The 12,610-nt window shown below is 37.8% G+C and overlaps 1 protein-coding gene across 1 annotated transcript in view; it reads right to left on the reverse strand.

Annotated features, from left to right (window-relative positions):
• Nucleotides 1-3,011: 3,011 nt before the first annotated feature.
• Nucleotides 3,012-12,610, reverse strand: part of WWC2 (WW and C2 domain containing 2) — a gene marked incomplete at both ends in the record, with an annotated part of 84,090 nt that continues 74,491 nt past the window's right edge. Inside the window, 4 exons of the mRNA XM_079534902.1 lie at nucleotides 3,012-3,078; nucleotides 4,372-4,499; nucleotides 9,994-10,236; nucleotides 11,372-11,464. Of these exons, the coding sequence (XP_079391028.1) occupies nucleotides 3,012-3,078; nucleotides 4,372-4,499; nucleotides 9,994-10,236; nucleotides 11,372-11,464 (531 nt within the window). The remainder of the gene's footprint in view (nucleotides 3,079-4,371; nucleotides 4,500-9,993; nucleotides 10,237-11,371; nucleotides 11,465-12,610) is intronic.

Genomic DNA, 12,610 nt, shown 5'->3' on the forward strand with positions numbered 1-12,610 from the left:
CAAGGGTACATGCTAGCTTTTTGGTTTTCTTACTCTTGCATTACAGTAAGAAAATGAACAGACTGGCTACTGTTTACAAGACTGGGGGGAGGGATTATTACAGTACAGTTCCTTTCATTTCTACTTACTTTCAATTTTAATTAGATTGTCATAGCTCATCAATATAAGTCACCATTGTTTTTCTCCAAAATCCGATCAGTTGCAGTGTTCTTTGTGGTGTTTTTATGCTTATTTGCTCGATGGTGTTGGTGTTGTTTTTTTCATGTTAAATGAGTAAAAAATTGCAATGGATGCATGGAGACCTAACACTTTTAAACAGCAGAAGCCTTAAAGTTCTCAAGGGGTTTGCAGTGCCAGTTCAACATAACCTTAAATTAAATTCCATGGACCTTTATTCATTTGCACTAGTCTAAACTAACTGTTTCTCAGTGTCACGCAGTGTTCTTCATCGCGTGTGTGTGACTGAATATATCCCAGCACCACCACACACACTCTCTGGAAAGCGAGCATTTCTGAACAGTAACAAGATGCTGTCTGCTGGAAAGCACTCATTGCTATTGCAGCTTTTCTTTAATGAATGCAAAGAATTAACTTCAAGCGTACGCATCATTTTCTTTATAACTTATCCTAAGACTTGTCAGTGATTGATGTGAACTTTCTATAAATCGCAAACAGTTTACATTGACAAATCTATATGCACTTTGTAGCAACAGATGGCTGCTACAAAGACGTAGAACAGCAATAACAATTGAATAAAACACTGGTCTGGAAACGAACTTTGTTAAAAAAAATGTATTTTCCAATCACTGAAACACATGGAAAGTGCAGAGACAAGTTAATCTACGTGATGTATTTGCATACTTTTACAGACAAAATTAGAACAGAACCACATTCAGCATATAACCTGATTAAATATTTAGTTCAGTCCTGAGCATTTGATATTTAATACAGCATAAAAATAGCAATATTTAAAAAAAATCTTATTTGCCTTCTATTACAATTTTTTTCTAACCTTTGCTCATTTGGTTAAATATTCTTGTACCAGTAATGTTTAATTTTGATATCTGCAACCGCAGTGATAGTGGTACCTGGAAACAGAACTAATTGCATTTGTTACACTCTGCTGTGCAGAGTAAATTCTACTTTGAGTAATATCTATAATTGTAAACTGACAGGATTATTTGTATGTGTTAGCTTATTCTATTCAGTGTTTTGAGGTCGAATAATTTAAATTTATTTAAAAAAAAAAAAAAAAGCAGAATTGTTAAAAGCTGCCTAAAAATATATTTAACTTCACCAATTTGGAAAACGAGACACATTTTGCAATGAGTTTTGTGAGCTAAGGCCAACAATCCTTAAATTTTGACCTTACTCCATGCTTACAAATATATGATAATACTTTTTTGAAAATTATTCAACACGTGAGGAAAAACAGCTAATCTGGCAAGAATTCAGACAGCTCTAAATACTTTTCACAATAGCATCACATGTGAAATATTTTTATGGCCAGAACTGAACTATATTAAACACAACATAAATAAGACTGTAAATAAATAAAAGAAAAATCACAGAGTACATCTCTAAACATCATTCTACAAACATATAATCAAATTGAGAAGTTGAAACTGTCAACCTTCATTTCACCTCTACATTAAATAATTCCAGATTTTTTTTTTAACTGACCTTTCAAATATGTTATCTCAAACCCAACCAAGAAAAAACAAGTGAGGCATTCATAAATGATGTTTAACCAGCATCTTGCCCCAGATAGCACATCTGGCTATATGTTTAAGTGAACTGATGTATTTGTGCATAAGAAAGCCCTTGGGGAAGGCTTACACAGATCTTACACAGATCTCTCATCACAGAATTGTCACTGCGAATTTCAGACAGCTGCTACCATAACGTTAGTTATATTCACTTCCATTTTCTCACCAATTATAACTCTTTTGAGACATTAAGGCCATGCATACGTGGATAATGTGATTGTATTGAAATACATGGTGCCTTCTAGTCAGGATCTTTACTTTTCCAGACAGAGTTTACTTCAACAAGCTTCTGATATCCAAGTTACTGGGGACAAACTTTTCTCCTGGTACAAATACTTTCATAAAATCCTCTTCATAACTGTAAACCTAATGAACACTTTCATATTCTCCTAGCTGGCAATAAGGCAGCCTCTAGGACAAAAGACTAATACAGAGAAACTCATTCTAAGTGTACAGTAGATATAACTATTTCTGATTTCACTGTTGGTATTACCAATTTGATTCAGCTTCCAGTTCAGAAAGCAGCTGCCCTTTCACTAGTCTCACAGGAAGTTTTTAGGGTTGCTTGTCTGCCTTGTCTTTCCCCCCTCTCCCACAGATGCAAGAAACCTTTTAGTGCAGGTTAAAGTACTGTACATTCACAGAACTGAATTTTGTCTCTCCCTACACAGTATTACAGAACAAGAACAGAAGAAATTTTTTTTCAGAAACAAAAACTCCAATATGGGTGATGAATCTAATTAGCAGCTGTTGTGAGGCAGCCTTGATGTTTTGGAAAGAAACTTACACTTGTAGTTAACTTCAAACTACAAAAGTCACACTCTTATACAAAAATATTGCATGGCAAAACAGCCATCTTCACAGTCTGCTCACATGAAAATAGTGAAAAGATAAACAATCTTCTGTTGAACGTAATATTTCTCAATACAGTGCGGTTCAACAGGATACGCGCTCAGTACTGCCTTTGTTCCTTTGTTCCATCTTTACAAAATAAAAACACATGCAATACATACAAACTGTACAAAATCAGCATCAGTATACCAAAATTGATCTACTTTGGTTTTCCTTTTTTTTTTTTTGTCATTTTTTTAGACGTACAACAATTCTATTTGCTGTATTTTACAAATAAACGTATCAATATTGAATGTAAAATAGAAGAGCTGTAAAAGCAGGTCACTAGAAATACAAAGTTCATCTGAAAAAAAAAAAATGGGCAATGGGAATTTGAATGAATATGCACGATTATACATCATCAGCTGGAAGGGCTGGTATACTGATCTTTGCTCTTGTGAAATATGCTATCTTCTCCCTGAAATTACCAAACAAAACAAGTTAGTGTTTCACCATTTATGGCACGACTAATGTCATCTACTGTAGAGCTGCTAATGTTACAGCATGGTCTTTTAAAATATAGGTTTGGAAAATACACTGAATTTATTTACAACTGTGGTTGCAAGGGCATTCTGATATCAATTCCTTCTTAAGCGCATTCTTCAAAAGCCAATGTTTTGGTAATAACTACAGTGACACCACTGAAATATTGCTCTAACGGCTGCATTTTCTGTCACAATATTCCGGGGGAGACACAAACAAAACATTTGATCCTAAATTTGGAAACAGAAAAAGAGAACTTAAAAATTAGGTCTGGGCAAGAAGCAGAATTACCATCCCATTCTGCAGTTGCTTCCACTGTGCTGTTACCATTTGTCTCCTATGAACTGAGACGTTACTGAAGCATAACAAGTTCATATGTGCCTCTCTGCCAGAAGCGGACGATAAATATTGGGGGCTTACAAATCAAAACTCAGAAGAGACATTCTTCTTAAGAGCTTCAAAATGCCTTTGTGTGTGATTTTTTTTTGAGGCCACATCGTTATACCAAGCCCAACTAACAGGTTGAGTACAATTTGGCCAAAGGAGATGCCTATTTGTCCAACAGACTAAACCATCTTTTTCCCTGGCTGAGCTTCAATTCTGTTTGAAAACAGTAGCACAGAGTAAAAATCAACTTCATAAACTGGATTCCCTGGCTAATGCTGTGGTGATCAGATGATAGATGAGGACAGAGTTTTACTACATCCTTCCTTCATGGGAAGGATTAGTATCTTTTCTGATGATGCCTGGTGCCTGAAACAAATGTCCTCTAAAAGAAAAGTAGAACAGTATGCATCTCCTCTGGAAACTGATTAATCAATACTTTTGCCTGGCTCATTTATATGGGAGATCTGCATTTCCCTCCTCCTTTTGGTCACAGGAACAGCAGAAGGTAAATGAAGCAATCCATGTGGTATTCTCACTTGTCATAAGCCAGTGTGTACCTCTGAAACCTGAAAGCCCGCTGTTGACCTGTGGGTCATCAGAGCCTTGACAGCAGGCACGCACAAGCAGCCCACAGTGGTCTGAAACTCTTCACCCTGCTTCCTCACCATCACCACTGCTCAGAGACACACTGCTGCCTTTGTCATGTGAGCAAATTACCCAGTCCTCTGAAATGCGTGATGTTTCTTGAAACTCAAAAGTGTGCACGTTTGATTATGTTTAAAAAAATTCACGTTACTTAACTACACTAAGAAGAACATAAAAAAGCCTTAACAGGCCCTACCTGAATGACTGCACTTGTAGTGGCACTTTCTGACTCTGCTCTCGTAGCCGGCATACATCCTTCGAAGCTTTCCTCATCAGTTTCTCAGCACTTAAGCCTCGCTTCTGCTCTTCTTTTGACTGCTCAGCCTGTAAAATAACTGTAAAATAACTATATTTTGCTATTAATGAGCAACTGCTTATTTCACAGAAATGACAACTTCTTGTGACAAGCAAATGTCTACACAAGAGAGAATTGGTATCACAAGCCTAAGCAGTGGGCACTAAATAAGATAACAGAGCGTTTTCTGAGAAATAAAAAATAAATGGAACAAACCATGCCAATCACAGGTGGCTACTATGCACTGTGTGGTTTAAGACATATTTCTTATCACTTAAGTTAGTACCTAAACGAATACAAACAAAATATCTTTTTAATACTGGGAGACAGTAATTCCCCTATAAAATAGTTTACTTTCCTAAAGCAAGCTCTTCAGAAAGTTGTTTAAAAAGTTGCCTATACCTAATCTGAAATGACAAATAATAATAAAAAAAGATATCTCTCAGAATACACATTGAAGTTTTGATAACATTCCTTTCAAAGTTAGCATTTGTGAACTCTTGCACTTTTAATTGTGATAAAACCATATTAACCTATTTCTTAAATGTATGGAAAAAAGCCCTGCCAGGATGCTCTAGTCTGAAAGAAAATGAGGGACTGAAGATGCATCCTTTCCAACTGTTTTCACCCAACTGCAACTCTAATGTTAGTACGCACTTCAGCTTAGAGATGTTCTATAAGTTTATGCAAGAAAATATTTTAAATGCTACAGTGCTTACTGTACATTGAACTGGGGGGGAAACAAAGCAATAAAATAATTGTTTGTCTCTGAAATGCATTTTTCACATCAGCGTCTTCTACTATAAAAATGCTTTGAAGACACGGAGGGTATAAACCCAAAATCAAGTTAAGCTGATGCTAAATCCACTAAAATAAAACTTCCAACACCATACAACCAAGGACGAATGGGAAATACAGTCACTTATCTTCCTTTATTATGTTAATAAGGGATTAAAAATTATAAAAACAAACTGGTAGAAATGTAGATGCAAGATAATAGCCTTATGAATACAAAAGATACATCTTAGCATCTTCTGTAAAATCAGATTAGGAATAGCCTTTCTCTTATCCTATGAATCCCTTACTAAACACTAAGAGCTGAAGGCAACAGGAACTTTGGACTAAACAGGTGAAATATGAGAGCTCCCAAGAGGTGCTTTGGCTCCATGGACACTGATTTCCATCTCAGAGGTCCTTGCTGACTTGTTTCTCCCTTGATCTGGCGATAGCCATCAGTGTTTTCTCACTCTTAATGGTAGTGAAGTGGTAGTCCTAGCAGAGAGGTTCATTTAAGCTGCTTAAAATACATAGATTTTGCATGTGGATAACAACTCTTTTGCACTGTAGCAGTATCAAAGCTGAGGTAGGAACACAGTCTGGTACAAGAGATCGCGATCTTTCTTGACATGAATGCCCACAAGCGAGTTACAGTGTCTCCACACCTCAGTACTGCTGCCTCCATTACAGTCTTCTTTAGTGAGTACTGCCACATCACCAGCACCATCAGGGCTGTATCATCCACAGCATGGTGGCAAATTGCTATTGAGCGCTGCTTTTTTCTTCTTGTTTTGCTTTCTAAATGTTCCAAGGGTATCTGAACACCCAATAATTTGAAGAGCAGCTCCTTTTCAGTGGACAGTCATCTGGGTGTCTTAGACAAAGTGGCTGGTGTTGAGATGCAGACAAGTTTCTTAACACATGCATTATCACTCTCATTTTGAGTGGGATGCAAGGCTGGCTGATGGCATCTTGCGTGTGCACACTCACCTTTACTCCTAGGCTATAGGGACAGTCACACAGAGGTTATTTACTGCATCTTCAGTTTTGTCAGCTGTCAGAACTTAACAGAAGCACTTCATGTTCTTAAACATTTCTTGAAGTTGCTTGGGGGCTTATTTTTGATGCTTAACTTTGAGCATGCAGACTCAAATGCTAGTCTGTTACCTCAAATGAAAACACATGCCCAAGCCAGAAACAGCCATCTTCTAAATTGGTTTCAAACGTAGGAATTCATGTCTCCAGATCTGAATTCAGCCCGGTAGGCTCCCAAACAACAGAACCAAGTAATACAAAACCATTACACCACACTGTCAGTTTCATAGTATTCAAGGAAACTGCTTCCAGCAGATAGCAGCACCCTGTATCTGCTGAAATGTAGTCCAGTGTTTGTATGAAGGAATGCCATTTTAGAACACCTCCAATCAGCCTGTACTGCTGTTAACTTCAGTCCCAACTCCAAAATAGCAAAAGATTTTAAAAAGGAATTAACCTATAAACACTGTTTTTCCTATTAGTTAGTAAACATACATTTGCAATCTGCAACTGGTAGTGTATTAATTAATTTTTTGCATGTCAGTGGCCATATGTCTTTCTTAGCTCCCAAGCTAATATTTATCATCAAAACACTAACAGAATAATATTTCAAGATTCTCTGATTCTGAGATTCTTATGATTACTGCATTTCAGGTTAACAACAAAAAATACCAACTGTCCATTCAACTTGCTGTTTGAAACACATACTCCTTTCCAATTTTTTAATACTTTTAATTTTTATGTGCAGGAAATTAGTCTGTGCTAACAATACACAGTGAGGGATCAAGGTTCTACAGACTTGTGACGTGCCAGACAGCTGTCAATCTTATTTTGAACTAGTGTGGCAGGCTGCAGAAAGCTGCAAGATATTGTCTGCTGGTGTAGAGCAGCAGCGTCCGATAGAAGGGAGAAGTGGAGAACTGAGGGAAGTAATTTCTCCCATTTGCCACAGCTACCACAAACATGGAACAGGACTCAGAACTTGGTAGTTTCACTGTGCTATCAGGTAGATTTGGCTTCAGCCCAGTCTGTCTAAGAGAATGCACATAAGAAGGTATATACAAGATGAGGTTTATAGTAGTACCATGCTTCTTGAGTGATTTATAAAAGCAATCCTCTGTCTACATAAAATACAGAAAGGCATGCTAATACTCTGACTGTGCATTCATTATGGGCCAAAAATCTGGCTTTGGATAGACAGGAATCTCTGTATTTGTGCTTAATGTAAGCATGAGATAACAAGCAATAAGGAAAGCTTAGCAAAATTAAAGCTGAAACTCTAACTCCTGCCTTGTTCAGTGTGTTTTTGTATAGGAGAATGAAAGAGTCTAACAAAAAGCTGTTGTCTTTGTTTCGGTTTTGTGTTATTAAGGACTACATTGAAGATGTATTGAAAAGAAATAACATATTTATAGCTAGGCACAGGAACCTTTTAAGATGCACACAGATGAAGTACTTCAGAGGACAGCAGGTATCTGAAAAAACTTACTTGTATGAGAATGTAAGACAAGTGAGTAAATGTTTCTGCTGCACAGCATTACCTACTGTTTCCTGATCTGTAGGTATTACCTACAGTACTTGCTGTACTTACAAAAATGTGGTAAGAAGGGAAGGTATGGAGCCCATGTATTGGGCTTCAAGCAGAGTAACTGTACTAGCAAGCAGCCCCTGATTTTCAACATCCCCCACATCTGCAGTTCCTTTTTTCACTTGAGACATTCTCAGTTACCCTGGCACTTAGAGCTGCTGCATTAGTCTGTGCCCTTATAATGCCTGCAGGATCTAAAAAATAATCTATGACAATGTTCTCTAGACTGCTGTGTTCTGCTAAACCAAGAGGAAGCAGTGACAGCAGAGTATAGCATTCTCAGGGTTGATCTGATCCACAGGGGAAGAGAGAGACAATAGCCCTGATCAAGAACTGAGCTGAGAACATACTGAGAAAAAAAACTTTTTTTCCCTAAGTTGATGGTCAAGGATTTCTTGACGTAGGTGATATTGCTACAATTAATAACCTCTGCTAGATTTTTTTTTTCCACAAATTTATCACACTGCTTTTTGACTTTGCAAATTTGCATCATTCATGATGTTTGGTCAAAACTTTTTTTTACAGTTTCTTAATTTTTTCTTTATTTCCACCTGTTACCTCTTCAGTTCCCTGTATTAAAAAAGGCAATGATTGCCCTCCTCCCTGTCACCTGTGATTTTACAGTGGTGGCTACTTGGCCATTCCTAACATAGAAGCTGTTTTCTGTCTGTACTTGTTCACCTTTGTACTTGTACTTGACTGTACTTGTTCACCCTTGGCAGTCTCACTACCTACTTTGAGATGGGGAACCAGAACTAAACAATCTTTATGTTGCAGACATAACATGCATTTATGTCATTAAAGAATTATTATTTGTTTCATTTCAGCTTTCTTTTCTTTCTTTGTAATTCCCAATGTCTTATATGCTTTTTGACATCTGAATGCTGTGATGTTTGTGCTGACATTTCTGTTTCTTGTATCTGCAATATCACACTCCTAACAACTAATTCAGGAGCCCTTTTTGTGTGTAAATATTAGGATTATCCCTTCTCTGCCCTACACAAGTGTACATACTGATATTTACTATTTTTACTTGAACTGTTGCTTACATATTAAGAGGTCCTTTGCACCTTGTTAATATCTGTTTCCTTTTTTACTATTTTGAATAACGTGGGTGTCATCAAAACACTCATGTCCATCAACCATGAACAGCTGAAGAACACAGATCCCTCCTAAAGATCGCTGCCAACCTCCCCTCATTGAGTACTGATGTCTACAGAGTAACACTGAGAGGATAGGAGCGCTCCAGAGGGTGATGAATCTGATCTGATGTCCTGCTCAGAGCAAATCAAGCCAGAGCTGCATACTCAGCATCTTCCCCTATTAAGTTTCAGTATCTCCAAAAGTGGAGCTAGTGGAGGCTGATTTCTGGTTTTTGTTGTTGTTGTGTTGTTGTTGTTCACAACCTCTCTGGGCCCTTATTTCATTGTACAATCCCCCTCACAATATAAAAGAAGAACCCAAAACTCCCAAAACAAAAAGCACTCAGCATCCAGCTTTTTCTTACATCAAGTCAGAATTTCCTATGTTCTACCTTGTCACTACTCTCTCTCACCCCTTCTTATCCTGCTTCTTGTCTTTCATCCACATGAGGGCATCCCGACTTAGCTTTTATTAGTTTAGATGCTGAATATGTATTTGTATGACTTTACAAAAGCACAGGAAGAACAGAACTTGGTATTCATCTGCAGGCATTATCCTCTATAAGGAAATACACCAGGATGGATGTACTGCTTTATCCATAATCCCACACCAGTGAAAGTAATGGCCAGTGCCCCTCCCTGCCCGGTACAAAGATCTCTTATCTACCAGTTGTATCAAGACTGCAAATCAGCCAATGCTGAAGGACAAAAAATACCCATGAAACTTTGTATATGTATGGCTGGGAGAGCAGTTTAGGTGGCACCAGTCAAATAACATTTCAAATTCTAGGTTTAAATACTTTGATATTGACTAATAAAGTAATAGTGTTTACATATCCGAATTACATAGTGTAAGTAGTCAAATGTGAGATTCTGTAAAAAAGTTTTAACAAATTTGTAAAAAAAAAAAGAAAAAAAGAAAAAAAGAAAAAAAAGTAGGAGAATATTTTTCTTCACACGAAATCTGTATGCTGCTCATACCTGTTTCTCAGCCTGTTTCAAGAGTTTCTGGAATCGTTCATCCTCCAGTACGCACAGGGGAAGGTCTGTCTCTCCTCTACCTTTCATTTCTTCAAGCTTCTGCTTAAGATCCCGCAAGGCCTGAAGCTCATCATTCAGTCGATTCTGTCGTGTGCGTGATGCCTGGAGGTCCAGCTCCAAGTCGAGGGAAGTGCGCACAGGGCATTCTTGCGTAGCTCTTCGCATGATTGGCTGGCAAACAGGCTGAATCATTTGGGAAAGAGGAAAACAAAAATTAGTACCTAGAGAGGCTAGTGGAGGATTTGACATAATACAGTCAGAAAAGCTTGACTATTTTTTGTTTTCCTTCAGCAAAGTGCTGCAATTTCAAGATCCAACTCCAAAAATCCATCTATTCTGAAATTACTCTTTAGTCAGTAGCTACAGATAAGTGCAAAAGTTTCACCAGTCATTTGTAGAATGACAAAGTTAAAACTAAGAAACCCTTTTCTGATCCTCAGGATAGAACTATGCAAGTAGCCCAAAACTACACAAAAGACTTCCCCACAGATTTAAACAGTATTATTTTTTTAGTCAATATTTGCTTTTTCAAAGTCCAAGCAATTATTTAAACCTGTAAACAAGCTCTTCATTAGCGTATTGCACATTTATTTAATATCTTTTCACTGTGCAATTCACATGAATAAGTGGGGTATAACTAGTCATCCCAGAATATTCTGAATTTCTTTCTTATATCAAATGTAATCCTGCAACCTGGTAACAACCCTTCTGCAGGAGTATTTATTTTTATTTGTGATTGAGATTAAAAATATACCTCGTAACTTATAAGAACAAATTCTATGTAAAAAAAATGTGATCTTATTCTCTTCTTCAATCCATTTGTTATTCAAACTCTCTTGGATAAGAATAAATCAACTTCAAAAGCATATCAGAATCCTTGAAATTTCCACCCAAACTTGCTCAGCATGTACACTACTGGTGTTCAGATTTATGCAGCTTCAGCTGCCTTGGTTCCCTTTGTTGGGGCAAAGATGTTTGTCAGTGGGCAAAGATGAGCCTGGTCCAGCCTGTCCCTGGAGACAGCCAAGGTCAGGCTAGAGGGGCTCTGAGCACCTGATGGAGTTGCAGGCATCCCTGTTCACTGCATATTAGTTGGACCACATGGTTTTCAAGGGTCCTTTCTAACTCAGACAATTCTGTGACTCTAGGGAGGACAAAGACCGCCATGTTGAGATTTCAACCTGAGACTATAGGGGATGTGTGTGGTGCTTGCATCGCTTTTGCTCATGAATTTGCATTAAAAAGCACGTGGTTTAAGTTATTTGCTACTCCTGATTTCCCCATTTGTCTTAAATCATTCAGGTAATGCAGTACATACCCGTTTGACTCTTAGGCTTCTCCTTTCTGTGGCATTCCTCACAAAGAGAGACTTTTTGGCTAGCGTTGAGCTGTCACTGTCACTTCGACTCAACTGTAAAAACGTACATAATGAACAGAGATATAAAGCCTCTTCACATACAAATACATCTGTATTGGGTAAAACCAGTCAGAAAATCTCAGTGCTGAAAAACACTCAGTGTAGGTAATTCTTAGCATAAAATAAAACATTTTTCAACTACAGCTCTATTCTAAAATTCTATTCCTAGGCCAAGACAGCCATCGATCTTAATGAATAGGAAGTAGTCTGTTCAGGAATGCAAGGAAGGTAACTGGATATTAAGAAAGACCAAATGACTGGCTGGCTTTTATGTGACTGCAGGTTATACTATGGATTTCATTTACTTGGGGCAGACATTAACAAACAACCAAAGGGAAGGTAAATTACTGTAGACATGCACTCCTCCAACAAACTTTTTTTTGTATTACAACTTCAGAAGCACTTGCAAGTTCTCAGAAATACCCATCACAGCACAACAGCAGTGTTTTCTTAATTATAGCATTAGTTCCATGTAAATCAATGCAGACTGTCAGATGCATCAACATGCATGGTGGTAAATCTTCAAAGAAAGCAAAAGCTTCCATCTGTAGAATATTTATTTTTACCTCCTCAGAAAAGGAGAGATACAAAGAATTAATTCTGCTAACATTTCCATAACCAACAAAGGCAGAGCCCTAAAGCATGCTTACGCAGAACTGACTGGGAGTTGGGGGTGAGAAATGGAATGCACTTGCAATATGAGCACACCTCTCTAGAGAGAAGTCTGTCCACCATGGAAATGCTGATTTCTGCAAACATGGGCTACTGGGAACTCACCCCCGGATATGCTCGGATAATTATAATCACTGATGTTCTTTAAGCACTTTTCAAGGGAGGTTTTTAACAGCCCCAAACAGGCCTTGAGTCAATCCTTTAGGCCTCAAAAAAACCACACACTTTTTGCTTGTTGTAACATCATATGAGATATAAGTGCTAAGCAATTTCCTCTGAAATGAGAACAGATGGCCTGAGCATATCCATTGGCTGTTTTCCTCTTGTAAGGTACCGGAACATGGAAGGCTGGACATGTTTGCAATACATGTGGAGACTAGGACTGAGGAAGGCTGAGTTGTTCAGCCCTATTCATGGACTTAGATGCAGCTACAATGCACACTCTTGAGCCCAGACAGTGGACCACAA

The sequence above is a fragment of the Tetrao urogallus genome, assembly GCF_951394365.1.
Source record: "Tetrao urogallus genome assembly, chromosome: 4".
Classification (NCBI taxonomy): domain Eukaryota; kingdom Metazoa; phylum Chordata; class Aves; order Galliformes; family Phasianidae; genus Tetrao; species Tetrao urogallus.